The sequence below is a fragment of the Vulpes lagopus genome, chromosome 1 (assembly GCF_018345385.1).
Source record: "Vulpes lagopus strain Blue_001 chromosome 1, ASM1834538v1, whole genome shotgun sequence".
Classification (NCBI taxonomy): domain Eukaryota; kingdom Metazoa; phylum Chordata; class Mammalia; order Carnivora; family Canidae; genus Vulpes; species Vulpes lagopus.
The window spans coordinates 124,438,843-124,457,907 of record NC_054824.1 but is presented as its reverse complement, the minus strand read 5'-3'; the positions used below and the strand labels follow the sequence as shown (position 1 = coordinate 124,457,907).

The following is a 19,065-nucleotide window of genomic DNA, read 5'->3' as shown; positions in this document are numbered from 1 at the left end:
AAGTGGGAAGAAATTCTGTGCTTGAGACTTTCCAAGACAACATAAAATTGCCCTTTCTCATACTGGTTTTGCTGTCTTTTTGCGGAGGGGTCAGCCCAGGAAAAATCTTTGAGCATGCGGTTCCTCTTAGGCTTTCTACTCACTAGGACGGATGGCAGACCCCAGGGCTGGGAGTGCAGATGGAGCGTCCGCTCTGCCAAGGCAGATGGTCAACCTTGGAGGCCTTGCTCTAGCTGTAGCGATGTGTTTCTGAAGGGCCAGGCTCTGTAGCTCAGTACACACTGTCTGGAGCTCACAGCGTGCAGTGTGCTCGTAATGACTCTCTCCACATAAGCATCCTAGCAGCATATCAACTGACCAGATAGAAGCAGACAGGAGAGAAAGTGGAGTTTATCCAAACCTGCAGGAGGGGGTGAGGACCCACAACCATACAGAAGCTCATCACTGTTGTCGGCTGAGACCAGGGCCATTTCAACATCAGCATAAATCCAGGCATAAATGATAAACGCTGCAGCCTTTTCATACTGTTGACGGAACAGAAGCTATGCAGTTTCTGTAGTCTTATGTAGACCACTTTTAGACCAGTTGGCCTTTGAATTGGCCCTGTTAAGCTTCTCTGTTCCCACTCTACAGGACTTAACATTCCCCCACAGCCCTATGTATGTGATTTCTTTTGGAGTATAGTGTCTATCTATCTACTAACTAAAAGGGCCATTGGATCTTAGAAAAGTCCAGTTACTTATTCAAGGTCCTATCATTTGTTGCAAGGAGTAAGAACTGGCAATGAGATATTATGATTTGTAGAAAAGCTCTCCCTTTCTGCTTAAAACATGTCACACTGTGGGCAGTTCCATAGCTGCTGCTCACTACAAAATTCAAACGCAAACCCAGGATTCTAAGATCATATCAACTTAATTCATAATTGGAGAGAAGTTTGCACGTAAATTGTGTTTTGTCAAACCAAGTTGCATTTGGAAAGTGTTAAGACATGAAGGATAAAGGAAAGGAATTTTTTAAAATGGAAAGCCACTTCTTTCTTAAAAATTCTAAAGGAAGGCAAGAGAGAGAAGTTATGGTAAATATATCAAGAAACTCTCAAAGCCTGAACTTTATAATATTTGTGTAAATGTAGCCATTGACCTTGAGTATACTAAGTATTGTCATATGTTACTAGGGACCACCTGACATGGAATGTTTAGAAAGAGCACTATCTAGCAGTACTCTATGTTGCTGTGTCCTAAGCACTGAGGTGAGGGCATTATACATGTGATTGCATCATGTACTCAAAATATTTGGGATAATTATTCAATACATCATTTTATATAACCCCCACAGTGACCCTACCCTCTGGAAATAGGAGCTCCTCTTACCCTTGTTTCCAAATGAATGCAGTGTGATTTAAAGAGGTTAAATGATGTGCCCAGTATCCTACATTGATTAAGTGGCAAGAGCTACAGACCTGAGCTCTTCACTGCTCTACAGAACTGCCCTAATTACCACAGCCAGAGAGCTCAGAAAAGGTAAAAATTTCTGTGTTCGAATTCCAACCCTGCCATTCACAAGACCAGAAACTTGTGACTGTTACAAAAAAATTTCTGAGCCTACATTCTCCACCAACAAATGGAAGTAATTATCATCTATTCATTGGAGTTATTGCAGATTTAATTAAATAATATTTAGGTGTCATTATAGTGTCCAACTCAAGTTACTTAATAAATGCTAAACTACTAAAAAAAATACAAGGTCTGAAGGTCTTTTTGGAATTCTGCTCCTGAAACATTGTGATTAAGCGCCCAAGTGGCTCAGTTGGTTAAGTGTCTGCCTTTGGCTTAGGTCCTGATCCCAGGGTCCTGGGATCAAGTCCCTTGTCCGGCTCCCTGCTCAGTAGGGAACCTTCTCCCTCTCTCTCCTGCTTGTGCTCTCTCTTGCTACCTCTGTCTCTCTCTCTCAAATAAATATAAAATATTTTTAAAAATAAGTAAAACTCAAATTGTTTCTGTTTTCAGTTGGAGTATCACAGATAGATGGAGAAAGAGAGATATCTTATGTATGTCTGTGTCTTGTGTACACACACACAAGAAGAAAAGAGAGAGAAGGAAGGGAAGGAGAAGAACCAAAAGAAGCCTATAATGAGAAGACCTCTGTGCTTCATCCCAGTCTCACAGCTCATAGGTACCCGTGCGGAAGATGGGAAGTCATTCCATCTAACTCCAAAGTCCTTGTTCCTCTCACTAGATCATGCTGTTCTCCATTGAAAGAGATTGACTAAGAAAACTTTGCATTTAGGTGGACTTTATATATTCATATTCTTTCTCATTGCAGTCAGTAAGCAGGAATCTTTGGTATATTAATACCCAAATCAGCAGTAATTTTTTAAGATATTGATAAAGACATTTCTTATTACCCAAAAGCACATTCCAAGGACTACTTTTCTCTTAAGTCTCACATTAAAATAGCTAAGCATGGCAGTGGTGGCCTGGGTTTTAGATCAGCTCTGGGAATCAATTAGCACTGTAACCTCATTAACCTGTCGGTGATTGAGGTATTTGAAGCGAGTAAATCTCAAAGGCCCTTCCGCTCTTAGACCCCTTAAAGTAAACAGAATTAAAACCCTACCACCTTCTACTTTTCCTATTAACTCAAAAGTATAGAAGTGCTACAGATTCTTATTACCCCAAAATATTGCCCATGTTTTTCCATTAAAATCCAGGTGAAACAAAAATGACATTAAAAAATTCATGGGAGTTAGCATTATATTATCTGGTAGTTACATTTCTCTCCTTCACCCCCACCCCACCACCTTTTTTTTTAAATAAGTAGCATGTGCACAGTAATTTTCCTTGTCATGAGTCTATGCCTTCTTCATAGCGCATTTTGCCAAAGCAACATCGGACATAAATGAACATTCTCAGGTATCCTAGCAACAGGATGTGATTAATCATACCTCTCAGTGCAGGGCAGATAAAATGCCTGCGAGGGAACGCAAACTCAGAATTGGCTACTGAGAAATTGGTAGTGCAGTGAAGGAAGCTTGATAAGATTCCATGACAGACTTTATTATACAAAGATGGAAGCAGGTAGAAGAGTGTGTTTCAGAGACAAGACTATATCTGAGTGTAAAAATGCAGAACATACATATCACATATACATGAATGTAATGCATGTATATGTACATGTACCTATTCACACATATAATACATATATGTGCATATACATATATATATTTGTAAATATGTGCAAAATGTCCTTTCCATTAGAAGTGACATAAAATACTGAGCTGTCAGACAAACACCCCTCCTCATTATTGGCAAGAGACATCACTGAATTACCATTTATGTGCCTGTGGTTTTAAAAAGATGAGAAACAATCATTGTGATTAAGATACTGCTTCTGTATTGTGGTGCAGAAATTGATATATATTTAGTGTTCCTCCATGGAACAATATCAACAGCCTCAAGCCTAAAATAGCTTTTAAAAATATCAATGCTCAATTTGTATAAATAAGTAGTCATGACAGGTGGAATTTTAATGTTCAATTAAATACATTTTCTCAGAAGAAAAGTTTTTCCCTACAAATTCCACTTTTTACTGTCCATTTCTATTCTCACAGGAGGAGTGCTGCATCCAGGTATAAAGAGAAGTAAGGGGGAAAAAAGAGAAGTAAGGTGCAAACCATACTTTAATGTTTTGTTTTTAAACTAGAATCTGTGATAAAATAAAGCACAACTAGGGGAAAATGCATGTTCATTATTCTGAAAGCCTCTCTGTTATTTTATCACCTGCTTTTCTAATATAATAGTTTTCCAGGGTGTCAGCTGTAATGTAAATACCAGGTAAAAGCTCTGTTCTTCGTTGTACTTGCACTCAGTGCTAGCACTACTAAAATTTACCTGTTGTTCTCCAGCATTTTAAGGAGGGTTGGGGCATTTCATAACTCTCAGTGTGTGTTGGCTCAATCCCAATCATTTGTGTGCAAGGCTCTGTGAGACATGAGGAGACAGAGAGGCATGGAGTGCACACACTTCTTGCCCTAAAGGAGGCCACAATCTAGTTGGGGAAACAAACGTGTGACTAATTATGAGCCAAATATTGGAGTTAGTACTATGGCAGAGGTATAAATAAAGGGGTAAACGATCACAGCAGAAGGGTGATTAATTCTGCAGGGTGTGGAGAGTTGGGGGTGGCACAAAGCAAAAGGCTTCACAGAAGGGCTGGCATCTGACTCAGCTCTAAAGGATGAACAGATTTTTGATAGGCAGGACTCACACATCCGGACATTCCAGGAAGCAGGAACAGCTTGCACATGGCGTTGAGGATGGGAGATGGGATTCTTGGCATAACTGGTCAGTGTTGTGTATGGTGCTTGAGGGGTGGTAGAGGAGATAGGTTGTGGCCAAGCCTTCCAGGGTCATAAATTTCACATTCGGGCACGTGGATTTCAATCTTCAGGAGTGATCCAACTCAAGGACAGGAAAGCCATCCCTAAAATCAACAAAATCAATGAGGAGCATATAGAAAATCACCCCGGAGAGAAATTTCATATTAAATTTGTGAACTAGCTCAATGGCAGTGAGAAAGAAGAGCATAGACCCAAGGGCCCTGTGAAAAGAGAATAGGGTGTCTGAGGGTCATATTCAGCATGAACATTGCGTGCAAGGGAGAAGCCAATGACTCTGAGGCCTCGTGTTTGGATGCCTGAGGGACTAGCGGACAACTCTAAAGATGAGCAGTTTTGCAGGGAAATACAGTGATTTAACTGAAGGATATGTATGGTAGTGTGGTATAAAATGCAGAGGGAGATTTCCAGGATGCAGAAAATCTTGGTGTATTTTAGAGCTAGAGATATGGGTCTAAGAACCTTCTCTTCCTATGAAGGTAGCCACCAGGAGAACAAGAGACAAGATCACCCTCATTCAGAGCCAGATGAGGGGACTCAACATGAAACCTAGTGAGTCATCCCCAGTTAAGCAGTGCATCCTCTGTGTCCCTTAATCAATATCCTATTGTCTTCTTTAACTATTTTTTATTTTTCTAATTTGCTGTCTTGTGTATATGTAACTAAGACAAAAAATCTAAATTGATCCCTGTAACAGAACTAACAGCATAATAAAACTAATAAATAACATTTGTATAGCACTCAAGAGTTTACAAAGCCCTTGCATGTAACCTAGGGCAGAGCACTGCTTTAGGTCTCAGTGAAAAAACGCTATAGCAACGTTCTCCAGCCCCCCCTTCTGAAACATCAAACCCCAAAATTTTGTGTGAGTTTCCTCCATTTCTTGCTAGCTCTGCATATGAAATTATTTACTTCTCACCGCATTCCAGATAAGCAGGCTCTGATCCCCACTTTACAGAGAAAAAGTCAGGGAGACGGATTGATTTGCCACAACTCACATCACTGTTGGTGTATTAAGTGATAAATTAACCCAGACTTTCATAATAAAATGATCTATTACTGTATGACAGTTTACCCACAACTTAGCAGCAGAAACCAACAATAAGCATTTATCATCTCACACAGTTTTTGTAATGTGGCCAACTGGATAGTTCTGGGGCAGGGCCTCCCATGCAATGCAGTCAAGGTGTCAGCCAGAGTCACAGCCATCTGAACGTTTGACTGAAGCTGGCAGTCAGACTGGTCATGTGCCTGGTGAGTTGATGCTGACAGCTGATAAGAGGCCTGGGCTCCTTGTCACATGGACCTCTCTGTAGGGCTACTTGAGTGTCCCCATAATACATTATCTGGCTTCCCTTGGTGAGAGTGATCCAAGAGAGCAAGATGGAAGAATGATGGTTCTTAAGGTCCAACCTTGGGAGTCACAGTCCGTTATTTCTGCAAAAGCCTATTGATTAATACAAGTCAGCCTTAATCAGTGTGGGAGGGGACTGCACAAGGACACAATTACCAGGAGGAGGAAAGACAAGGAGCATTGGGAGCATCTTGGAGACTGACTACTATACCATATTATTTATCTCCAATACTTCCATTGTCAACTTTCAGGATTTAAGATTCATTCTTATACAAATTAAAGACATTACAAAGAAATTTTTGTCTTTAAACATATTGCGATTCAGAATTTGAATGACATTTTAAAATTTGTAGAAATGTTTGAGGCCTCTAGTATACCAAAATTTGTAAGCAAATAGTAAACAGTGGCTTGCCTGATTAAAAAAAAAAGAAACTTAAATGAGGAGGTACCCCATCACACTTGGTAATGAATGAAGCCTTTAAATGGACTATTCATGTCATTTATCTGTTTAAATCATTGAAGTAAATCGTATCAAACAAGACCTCTGGAAATCACCCAAATGAGTATAATGTGCCATTAATCAAGATGCCAGTTGCTACAAATGCACAAATGTTGGAGAGGATGCGGAGAAAAGGGAACCCTCTTGCACTGTTGGTGGGAATGTGAACTGGTGCAGCCACCCTGAAAAACTGTGTGGAGGTTCCTCAAAGAGTTAAAAATAGATCTGCCCTATGACCCAGCAATTGCACTGCTGGAGATTTATCCCAAAGATACAGATGCAATGAAACACCGGGACACCTGCACCCCAATGTTTCTAGCAGCAATGTCCACAATAGCCAAACTGTGGATGGAGCCTCGGTGTCCATTGAAAGACAAATGGATAAAGAAGATGTGGTCTATGTATACAATGGAATATTACTCAGCCATTAGAAATGACAAATACCCACCATTTGTTTTGACTTGGATGGAACTGAAGGGTATTATGCTGAGTGAAATAAGTCAATCGGAGAAGGACAAACATTATATGGTCTCATTCATTTGGGGAATATAAATAATAGTGAAAGGGAATAGAGGGGAAGGGAGAAGAAGTGTGTAGGAAATATCAGAAAGGGAGACAGACATGGAAGATTCCTAACTCTGGGAAGCGAACTAGGGGTGGTGGAAGGGGAGGAGGGTGGGGGGTGGGGGTGACTGGGTGGCGGGCACTGAGGGGGGCACTTGACGGGAGCACTGGGTGTTATTCTGTATGTTGGCAAATTGAACACCAATAAAAAATAAGTTTATTATTACAAAAAAAAGATGCCAGTTGCATCAATTAAGTAGATGCCAGTGCATTCTAAACTTTTGGTGGCTGCATGAGAAAAACTGATACATTCTCCACCTTATATTTTATGATTTTAAAAGACCAGAAGATCTAGTAGAAAAACTTGGATAAATTTTACATGCAGCTGGCATGTGGTGCATAAACTCTCAGTAATTAGCTGCATCTGTGAAATGTTGAAAGCTGACTAGAACATGGTGGCCAGAAGGATGCCATCATGAAACCAAAGCTCTCACCTCCACCGTGGTGTTTCCACACACCAGCACCCTGGTACAGTGTCTTACCTAAACCTGTAACCACGCTGAAGTGGCAGGTAGAAATGGGCCCCACCAGAAATGTGGGGTTTGCTCCTGCTCGGCCTATTGCCCTGTCTCATTCATTTACAAACTGCCAGATTTCATGAGCAAGAAGCCACTTCCTCAACCTCATCTTCCTCACCACTCACTACTCTTCAGGCTATCACAGTGTCTCTTGTGTTTCCCGCCCCTGCTCTGCTAAACCTGCTCTCTCTCAATCTAGCAAAAACCAAGTGAACCCAGAAGAGTCAGATGCTGTGGGTCCCCACCATACTTCCTAAAATTATCTGTGGCCCACAACTCCATGCTCTGTGGATCTCTGCTTCTCTGCCTTCTAATGTCCTACATCACAAAATAGAAGTAGCACTTTTGTTCTCTTGGTCACTCTCCTCAGCCCAGTCTTGTGTGCCGCCTGCCTTTGTGTTCCTATTCCCCGCTTCAGCCCCTGCCATCTTCTCAAGATGGACTTTTACCACATTGTAATTTCAATTCAGTTCTTTCTCCCCAGCTCCACGGTCCTGTCCTGTAACACCTCAAACTCAGTTAAGTCTAAAACCGAATTCGTCATCTCCATGCCCCCATCACATTTTACCACTTCCCCCAAATTGTATCACCATGCCCAAAGTCACCTATAAAACCATTCATCTTGACTTTTCCTTTTTCCTCGAACTTTACATTTTGTAAATCCCTGGGCCTTCTAAGTTCTGCCTTCCTACCTCCCTACTCCTGTTGCCGTGCTCAGTGACCTCTTGCCTAAACTCTGGGATAGCCCCCTCCCCATGCAAAACTATAGTTACTAAAGCAAGCTCTAAACATGGCTCTTACTCAAATAGCCTTGTCCTACGTAGCCCATACTATTTCTTTTGATGAGAATCCACACTTTCCCTGCTTCAAATTTCCTAGATCACATGTATCTTTCAAGGTCCAGATCAAATATCATTTTCTCTATAACTTCGTGAACATCCCTTAATTTCTTAAAATGATCACTTCGTCCTCTCATCTTCTTTAAACATTTTGTACCTTTTGGGGCACATCCCATTTCATATTGTACTGTCTGTCCTTTATCTTCCCAAGTAGGTTGTAAAAGGCCTTGGTCTTATTTTATTCAGGTGTTTATCACCACAGTTCATTCTGTGGGGATTTGTACCTTGTAAGTTTATTGTTGAATAAATGACTCTTACTAACAAGATTTTTAAAACCCAGTAGCATATTTAATGCATCCTCATTTACTTTTGACTCACATAAATTGATTTGAGAGCATTTTTCAGCCCTTTAAACTGTGCCCAGTCATCTCTAGAAGCATGTTGGACACAGCTGAAGGAGTGATTGCATTTGGAAATTGCCATAAACTGTGGTTTCCTCTTAGTTATATCTTGTTCTAATGAACCCACTCTGCAACTGACCTGCCACTTCTCATTTCAGGGAGAGTGGAGAAGAAAAGAGAACAAAAAGCAACTCCAGGTAAGATTTGGACTAATTAGCTCCAATTATTTTCTTTCTTTACCTTCATCTTAAAAAAGAATCTATGTGCAGTTTAATATTCAAAACTCACATTAGAAAAGTAGTAATAGTTTATGGTCCTACAGTTGATTGATATTAAATTAATTAAAATAAATTAATACGCTTAGCTTTTTCACTTTCACATCAGTCATGTCCTTCTCATTGTATCATTCTATTTGAAAGATGAGGTAGAATGTGATTTTTTTTTCATCATTACCCATTAAAAAGTAAGTTTTAAGACCACCAACATTAAAAATTTCAAGTTATAGGGCAGCCCGGGTGGTTCAGTGGTTTAGCGCGGCCTTCAGCCCAGGGCATGATCCTAGAGTCCCGGGATCCAGTTCCACATTGAGCTCCCTGCATGGAGTCTGCTTCTCCCTCTGCCTGTGTCTCTGACGCTCTCTCTCTGTCTCTCTCTGTGTCTCTCATGAATAAATAAATAAAATCTTTTTAAAAAATTTTCAGGGTGTAAAAAAAAATAGATTGTAACAGTTGACAACCGTTTTATTTTCCCAAATATCTGAGAATCTTAATTATGTTTCTTAAAACCACTTGTAGAGTTGGTGTTTTTCAGGACAGTTTTGACTACTTAACCAAAAAGAAGCTTTACATTTTGGAGAGGTTTTAAGAATTATTCCATTCCTAACTTCTAGTATATATCCAGGAGCAAATGATGTTTTAACACAGTGCCATTGTGCATCGTAGGGGCTAATATATGCTGACTAATACAAAAATAAGTCTTTAAATTTCTATATTTTTATGACTTGGCTTTTAGCTGAAAGTCCTGAAGTAGGATAAAATTTCATTTACTGAGTAAGTCTTTGCATAAGGGCAATCTTCGAACATCCAGTGCCTTAAAATTGCCAGTAATCCTAGAGAATTCTAATTTGGCACATACAGCTGTGCACCCCACCCTTCCCAAATATCTACCAACCCATTATTCTGTAACATGAAAGAACTACCAACATAAAGACACATTGTTCCCAACCACTATCTTCTTCTCACTGCATTTTTTTTTGGTCTGGTAGTAAGACAAAATTTGTTTGTTTGTAATTTGTGTTTACAAACAATGTAGTCAATAGATAAGAATCTGAATTAATCAAAAAATGTATAAACAACCTACTCCCCTGTCCCTTTTTTCCTTCCAACCTTATCATTCATCTCAGACAACTGAGTAATGTACTACCTGTATGACTTGCCTTTTAAATGTTGTTTGCATTCTTTAAAAGCCTGATCGTTAATACAAAAAAAGTGTGAAGGCAAGAAAATGTCTGTTTTCCTCACAGATGTGATTACCTTCATAATTGCTCCTTGAGGGAAGATTATTTATACTGTTTCTAAAAGGCTGTTGTTATGATCCTATAGGTATTGCCTTAAAGAAACTTTATAGTTTGAGAGAAAGGTAAATTGGCCACAGTGGTAAACCAGATGCCTCTTTAAGTTTCCTCTGTACTCATGGACTCCAATATTCTGTGTGACCAAAGGTGACACAGAGAGCTAAAGACAAAGGCAAAACAAGAACTCTAGTTCCTTGACTCCTTATTCTTTCCAGTATCTCATCATCCTAACCTTTCTTTTCAAATCAAAGTGCTAGTTACTTTGGTACTGTGTTGAATTTCTAACTTAATAAAATACTTTTCAAAAATCGCAAAATCTTTTTAAGACAATAGGATCTTTGCAGGGAACACCAGTCACCAAGGTTATGAGGAAACTCCTTTTATTAATGGAGTTAATCTACCTCAACTGATTCACAGCTTGTCAGTGTGTCTGATTTTTATGAGAAAGTGAAAGAAACTTTCTATAAGAAAGTGAAGTCAAAGATAGCTAATGGACAGTGCTCAAATTATTGGAGAAGTTTTCGAGACCCCTCATTATTTCAAAGAACACAAATCCAGCCCTCACAAAATCTGTATTTGTAAAGGTAGTTTGACTTTTTAAAATTGGGATCTAGTCTTTGCCGGTGTAGTCATAAATTTCACTACCTCCAGTTTATGATGCTAGTCTGAATATATGCATCTTTAGATATCAAGAATGTCATGGGAATCCCTTCTACTGTTCTGCTAGGACTTCTTTATCATTTGTTGTCCATTCTGCTCAGATTCTATGTCCTACCTGCTGAATTAGACAATGCTCCCACACCCTCTTGTTTATAGCAGGCCCATCTCCCAGCTAGGGAGATGAGTATTAGTTTCTGGACTCTTTCAATCTACTACATCTTGTTGCACTAATGATAGAAACCAACGAATATAGAAAAAAATAGTGTAGACAAAAATATGACCCATTGAAACAGGAACTTCTAGGACGCTCACTTTTTGATTGATAAGATTGGTTAATTCTTTGTTTATAGAATCTTGGACTAAGATGAAAGTTATGGAGGTAAGTTTTTATTCAGGATAAGAAATAACTTCCTAATAAGGAAACCTCTCTGGGACTGGAAAGAATGAGATTATGTTGGTAAAATGTACAGAGGTTAGGCCATCATCTGTAAGGAATGGTGATGAGACATTCATGAAGAGATTGATGAGATCATTCCTAAGATGTTTTCCAACTTTGTGTCTATGATTCTACTTACTATTATTACTTTAATGAAATGGCTCTACTATGTGTATCTCAATCAACATGCACACATACACACACAAACACACACACACACACACACACACACACATACACACAGTCCTAAATGGTTCACATTTCATTATATAACTAAGTGAATCATGTTCCAAAGCTTAAGCTAAGTTGGTTTGGATTGAGTTGCTCAGGAGAGCATATAGCCAATGGGGCTAAGACAATAGAATAATATATCCCTATAGTCAATAGAGCTTCTTTTGAGGAGAAAGTTGTTTCACCCTGGCTGTAGTTTCAAATATGATGTTATTTTTGATAAGCTAGGAGTAAGTCACAAGATAATATGAATAACCTGGTAAGTTTAGTCATTGTGGAAAAATAATTCAAAGCATATGCCTCTCAACACTGAGCTCAGAAATCTGTGTCAAATTCATACAACACGGCCAACAATATCAAAGCTGAATTTGGTTATTTGAGTTGGTAAAGAATATTAAAAATATATGATATGATTATAAAGAGGCAAAACATTTCCCCAATATCATCAATTATCTGTTTGCCCTTAAATTTTTCAAGGACCCAATTTCTTTACCAGAAAAACAAGAAAAAATGACCAGCTGTATTCCACAGATTTTATATAAAAACTCCATTGAATTTGAAGAATTTTAACGTATCAGAAGAAAGACCCCTTTTTGGATCAAGGAACTCTTGATATTAAAAAAAATACAGAATAAATAAAATCTTTAAAAAAATACAAAGAAAAATTCTCACAGAGAAATGTGCTTCATAAGTTATTATTTAGAAAAAGATATACTAATTAGAAGGCTTACTAAGGTAGACTATAGAGACACCATCTGTTAAATATATATTGCTTCAGATTTTTCCAAGAAGGAGAGCACTTTCAACTCTAGTTAAGTATTAAGTAAAGAATAGTCCCAGTGGGCCATAGAATGAAGTACTGGTAGAGATGATAATGAGTATTGTAAAATGAAGTTGCATACTTTTCATTTATGACATTAGATCATCCCTAAAGTTGGAGAGATTTTATTCATTTGCATTATTCACAAAACGTTACTGGTAAAGAAGAACAATGTTATTTCTTCTCAACACAAAAAGTGAAATTTATTAACAAAAATTCAGCAATTGGTAGAATATCTGCTTTGCGATCTCAGTCCCTTGCTTACTTTTTGACTCTGATTTTCCCTCCTTTGAAGTGTCCTAAAGCATCAAAAGCACCTCAGTTTTAAAACTTTTAATGCATATTTAACATACAGTCATTTAGTATAAAAAAAATAGTTAAAGACTTCATAAATTCTTCCATCTGTATATTAATAGCATGTTCACTTTCTTTTGTTACTCATTTATTAAATGCAAATTTTCAAGTGGATTCTTACATAGCATTTTTTCTCCATACTATTACTATTTTTGCAGTGGTTTTTGCCTTGGTTCCTATACACCAACAAAAAACCCCTCAAAAATAAGCATGAGAAGACCTAATTTGTTCTTGTTTTAACTATGGATGGCTGGGCAGCCCAGGTGGCTCAGCGGTTTAGCGCTGCCTTCAGCCCAGGGCATGATCCTGGAGACCAGGATCGAGTCCCATGTCGGGCTCCTTGCATGGAGCCTGCTTCTCCCTCTGCCTGTATCTCTGCCTCTGTGTGTGTGTGTGTGTGTGTGTGTGTGTGTGTGTGTGTGTGTGTGTGTGTGTCTCATAAATAAACAAAATCTTTAAAAAAAATAATTATGAATGACCCACATTAAACTTCTGAAGTTAGCAAGCAAATCAAGTTGGGACAAATACATCTGAGTAAATTATCATTATTTAAAAGCCTATAATTTAAGAATAATGAGAATCATTTTTCCAGTTAGAATCAAGTCTGAAAATATGTATCATCCTAACTTGTTTATAGCTTACAAAATGTCTGCTCACTCAACAATCTTGTATTGAGTATTTGAAAGTTGCTTACAGAGTAGGTCTTAAAAGTTCTCATCATAAGAAAAAAAAAATTGTAACTATGGGTGGTGACAGATGTTAACTAGATTTATGGTGATCATTTTGTAATGTATATAAGTATTAAATCATTATGTTATACACCTGAAACTAATACAATGTTGTGTGCTAATTATATCTCAATTTAAAAAAAAAGCTGGTCTTGACCCTATCTTATTTGGTGCCACAAAGTGGGCAGAGAAGGAATCTGACTAAGCATTTGTAGGTTGATATATTCGGTTTGCTAAACATTTTTGTAGTCCAGGCTTTGTGCTTGATATTGTAGATGTGATGTTGAATAAGATATAGCATTTATGTACTCAATTCGTTTACTTTGAGCAGGGGAAGAAAAGCAAGGACAGATGATTATAATACAGTGTGAAGAGTGCCTTTTAGAGAATTACTGGGTGTCATGAGGATGTCAAAGAAGGCTTCATGGAAGGGAGGGAGGGGTGACTTGAGTTGATCTTTAAAGAAATTGGAGTTTACCAGGTAGAAAAGGGGAAGGGCTGGCAGTCCAGAGAGACAAAGACAAGAAAAAACTTGGCCTATTGAAGTCAGTGGTTTAATAAGACCGGAGCACAGTTATAAGCAAAAAAGAGGCAGGACACGCGGCCAGAAAAGTTGGCATGAGCCAAAATCAACAGAGGCCACTATGCCTAGTTGGGACTTTATTCAGTAGTTGTTGAAAGCTAATGAAGTGCAAGGATTTACCTGATCTATTTGCATTTTATAGAAATCCTTCCAGAGGAAGTATAGATTGGAAGGGAAATTCATTGGGGCAGGGAAATCAAGTTGGTATGCCACTTTAATTATTTAAGAATGAAAAGACGAAGGTCTGAGGAGTCTTTACTAAGACAGTGGCATCAGAGAGGGAGCTAGGGAAACAGAAAGAAGATATATATACAGAATAGAATTCGCCTGTCCAATTGGATACAGGAGGTAAAAGAGGATGACTCCTAGGTTTCCAGTCAAAGAAATTAGATGAATAGTACATCTTGCTTCAGAAGAAGGAAGGATTGGTCAACCATGACAGATGGCACAGAGAAATCAAATAAAATCAATAAAATGGCACTGAAAAATATCCATTGGAATTGGAGGAAAAATCTGTTGGTCACCAGAGAGAAATGATTTTTCAGGAGTTCTTCTCTAAATGCAATCTAGATAACAATGGGTTGAATGAGGGGGTTATAAACAAATGAACACAAATGCAGACCTGTTCTCTCAGAGAGTTTATCTGTGAAGGGGAAGGCAGGGAGACAGAGACGTAATCATGAAATCATCAAGTTAGGAAATTGATGTTTATTGAGGACCTGCTATTTCTGGCTCTGGGCTTGGTACCTTCTATTTTACCCTCCAAATGAGCTCGTAAGGCTTGTTTATGGTCAACATTTTCAAAATCAGAAAACTGAAATGTAAGGAAATCAATTAACTTGCCTTTGGCCCCCCATATTAACTGGTGGAGCCAGAAATGGAATCGAGACAGTGATTTGCTGGAGCTAGTTGGTACTATCTGGGAGATAATTTGGAAAGAATGGTGGCCCACTTTTCTTCCCAGTTCAGTATCCAGTGAGCTCATGTACGTAGCTTAAATTTGCCATGGTGGGAGTATTTACACCACAGACATTGACAGACATTACAAGCCAGGGTTGGTTGATTCATTTGTTCCCAGAGAGCAGGTTGTTACACACTGACAGTGCATGGCTGGATCTGGGTTCGTGTGAGAGCAAAGTCAAAACAGCTCCTGCTGCCCTGCATGTGTGATCTGGCCAAGGTCACAGGTTAACGAACAGAGAGCAAGAGTTGAGACTTGAATCCAGACCTGTAGCCCACATTCAGCCCAATACAGGCCTCAGGGCTTTTACTGAAAAGATAAGTGAAATATTCTTTCCTCATCTTCTATCCCCAGATGGCCCAGGTTGGTATAAATTAAGGCTCATATTTATCCATCTTCCAGTTCTAAGGTACCAATTTTCTGCCTCGGCCTCCCAGGCAATCCATCTCTGGTGTGTTTGCTTTTTTAAAATAGCTTTCCTGAAGAACTGGCTCTCTGAACTATGTTAATGAATTCTGTTTTTAAAAAAATAACCAATTTTCTCTGGGTTTATGGTTTCACAACAATATTTATTATTGAGCAAAATAAAGTATCTTAGATGCATTTTTCCACCCACAAAATGGAAGACTTACATACAGGCTGTTCATTAAAAGAAGTCCTGAAGAGGTTATTTTTAAGCAAACTTCATTTTCTAGCCAGTCAAATTTATGATAGAGAATGAATAACAACACAGCTGTGCCACATTATTTCGAAAATACCTTAAATTCCATCGTATAGGACTGCATTTAAAACAGTGCCTTGATGCAAACTAAACAAATCTGAAATGGTAAGTAGTTAATGGAGGAGAAATCACCATGTCTGACCACACAGTCAAAGTGCAAATATGAAAACACACCCCCGAACTTCTCTCCACGTGTTTAATTTGGGCTGCTATTATGGCATCTGGGGCAGGGTTTATTTGCACACAGTTGAGACTTGAAACATGGTTTCTCTAGGTGGCAAGGGAGAAGTATTCTATTTAGGGGCATCATAATAGATTTCAGCCTAAAGCAGCATACCTCCTGGTATAACTGAAAAAGAAACTTACCTGAGTTGATTCTCACAGGACATATATATGTTGCTTTCACTGGGGTGAAGAAATGAAAAAGTTTGGTAAATTTGTTAGTCAAAAATTATTTCAAGCTTACATCTTCAATTAAATATTCTGTTTTAAAAAAGAAAAAAAGCTATAAGGAATTCCCAATTAAAATGGAAAGTAACACAAATACAAATGGACTTTCAGATCTGATAGATCTCGTTCAGGCAGCACAGACCAAAGCAGGTCCCCACAAAGTTAGGCTCATGCTAGTTGGAATGTACTGTGGAAGTTGCATCAAAGGGCATTCTATGTGTATATATTAGTCAATGTCATAGTAATTAAACTTTAATCTGACGCGAATTGGGAATGAAGCATTCTAGGTAAGTGCGTATTTTGATTGCTAAAAGTGGCACTTCTACTAACAAAGGATTAAAAATGCCCACAGAAATTGAAGATAGCTGATCCTCAGGCTTTCTTGTGAAAGGAGTCTTAAGTCGTGCCTGATTTTCCCACAGAGAAAACAATGAACTTGTATTTCTAACCAAGGAACAAATGCCCAACTTTTTTTTCTTTTCATAGAAATGACCACAAACATTTTAATCAACTGTAAATGATATACTTGTACGCTGTGTAACTGAAAACCTTCTAAAGTGACTGTAAGTCATTTGAGCTGAGCAATACAGGAATCGATCACATAAACTGTCCTATTATTTCACTGCAAATTCCCAGATAAGAGGATTGGCAGGGTAGGAGGGAAGCCATGAGACTGTAAGGAAACAAGAAGGCTCTGAAGTCTGCTCACCCCATAAATGAGGTTATGACTTGAGTGGAGGAATTCTGAAAGGGGTGGAGCCTTAGTTGGCAAAGTAGGGGGTCAGGGGGGTTACACAGTGTGAGGAATATCAAGCACCAGGGGACTCTCAGAAGCAGCTGCATAACCTGACCAACTAATTCATACTGAGGGGCTAATGAATGGCCATGAATTAATAATACATTAATTCATGATAGCATATTTAAATTTTGTTCAATGATATCATGGGTGCCTTGGCTTCCATTTGAACTATTTACAGAAGAGGGTGGCTCTAATGGTCCATGCCTTTGTTTAAACATCTTTGCCTTATTAGAAACCTCTCAGAATGTCTCTTGAATGCTATCTCTGCTTGCTTGTCTGTATTTGCTTACACATCTTCACTATGCCCTAGTTATTAGCATGACTATAAATCTCTAATATATTTCTCACTGCACAGAAACAACTGTATTTCTCAGCCAAATGTGATCCTTTCTTCCTTAAAAAGATCCCTGAAATGCAATTCTACCCATGCCTTCTCTGAGAACATACAGCTCTAGGTTTCACTGATACATTGAGACAAACAAAACACCACATTAAATTTCATAATAATTTGTTTGCTTATTTGGGTTTTTTTTCCTCTTCCCTCTTACCTTCTTCTAGACCAGCAAACCATTAGAAATATAATGCAAAGTATATGTGTAAATTTAAATTTTTGAGTAGCCACCTTTTAAAAACTAAAAAGAAATAGATGAGATTAATTTAATCATATGCTACTTAACCAAGTATATTTAAAGTATTACCATTTCAAAATATGAGCAATATAAAAAATTGTAAATAAAATGCTAGAAACAATGCATTTGCCAGACACGTGTATTACAATAGAAATTAATGGAGTACATGGCTATGGAGCCCTGCAGAGTGAGCCTTTCTCAGCAACATGCCTCATTCTGGAATGCCTTTTTTGGAGACTGATGTCTTTGCAGGTTCTGTTTGCTTCATTTCTAAGCTAGGTTTTAATGAAATCGAAAAACGTAGTGAAAACAAAGACAGAAGGTGCCCTTGTGGTTCTGTTTTGCCCCTGGTGCCTCCCCCAGGGCCTGGAAGAAGCAGACTCTCAGGAAGTATTGGTTCAACAAACGAAGGAGCAAGTGGCTTTGTTAAACCATCAGACACAGAAAATGTCCCTGTGGGTTTCATGAGGAAAGAGGTCCCTAAGAATGATGGGAGAGAATCACAAAGATAGAACAGGAGAAAACCAGAGAAATGGAAACACATGAGAAGGGGATGAACACTCATGACTGTGCCTCTGAAAAAGCACAAAGAATTCTCTCCAGCCAACCCCAGAGCTGTAACCTTTCCTTTTCCATAAATTATACTGAAAACCCTATTAATTCTGCATGTAAATTTCTGCATTCTAATTCAATTTGGAAGTAAAGTCATTCATTTATTCATTCATTTATTGGAGAACTATTAAAAGAATATTTATTATTTGCTACTCTGTGTCAAGGGCAAAGCACCAAAGTTATATTTGAGATGTGGAGAAATCTCAAGGATATAAAAAAATATATATATTTGATTTGATTGTTGAGGGTAAATAGAGGATTCAATGGTATTTTCTGAATTTTGCCTTTAGATCCATGATTGATGAATCTTGATTGCCCTGGAATAAGCCTATTTGCCTGAAGAGATAATGAATATTACCTTTTCAGTGTCACTGCAGCATTATAAACAAAGAACGAAAATCACTCTCTCTCTCTTCCTTTTTTTTTTTTTTTTTTTTGGTAATTCTGTCATTACACTGTCGATTTTCGGTATTCTGCTATGATTTTTAAAATATGTATGTAAGTACAAGGAAAATTATTTGCGTACAGCATTTCTATCCTGCTTGCCTATGTGCTCATGGAAATGGGAGTCAACATTTAGAAGTGATTTGGGGCCTGGACTGAGAAGAGATTACAGGGTTTCATTCACATTTATCTCATACGTTTAGTGCAATTCTTTGTTGCATCTCTTTTAATTGCAATCAAACACGTTTATCAGTAACTCATTTGCCATTAATATAGGGGCCTCTAAGTTTTAGAAAATAATAGGATATGAGTGACGATTTCTTCATTTTGTCAAGGAATGTTTGATTATTTTTTTTATTGCAAAGCGAACCGAACAAGTGTTTGCATGCCTTCCTCGTGTTTGCAGCTAGCCAGGCCATGTCAGCAGTGAACA

At 38.3% G+C, this 19,065-nt stretch overlaps 1 protein-coding gene across 2 annotated transcripts in view; it reads left to right on the top strand.

Moving 5' to 3' along the window:
- The window catches only part of CHST9 (carbohydrate sulfotransferase 9), a 236,415-nt gene that overhangs the window by 101,130 nt on the left and 116,220 nt on the right, over positions 1-19,065 (top strand). Inside the window, exon 3 of one of the 2 annotated variants that reach the window (XM_041754028.1) lies at positions 8,790-8,828. The exons of the other annotated variant lie outside the window; for it this stretch is intronic. Within the exon in view, the coding sequence (XP_041609962.1) occupies positions 8,790-8,828 (39 nt within the window). The remainder of the gene's footprint in view (positions 1-8,789; positions 8,829-19,065) is intronic. 2 annotated transcript variants of the gene reach the window in all.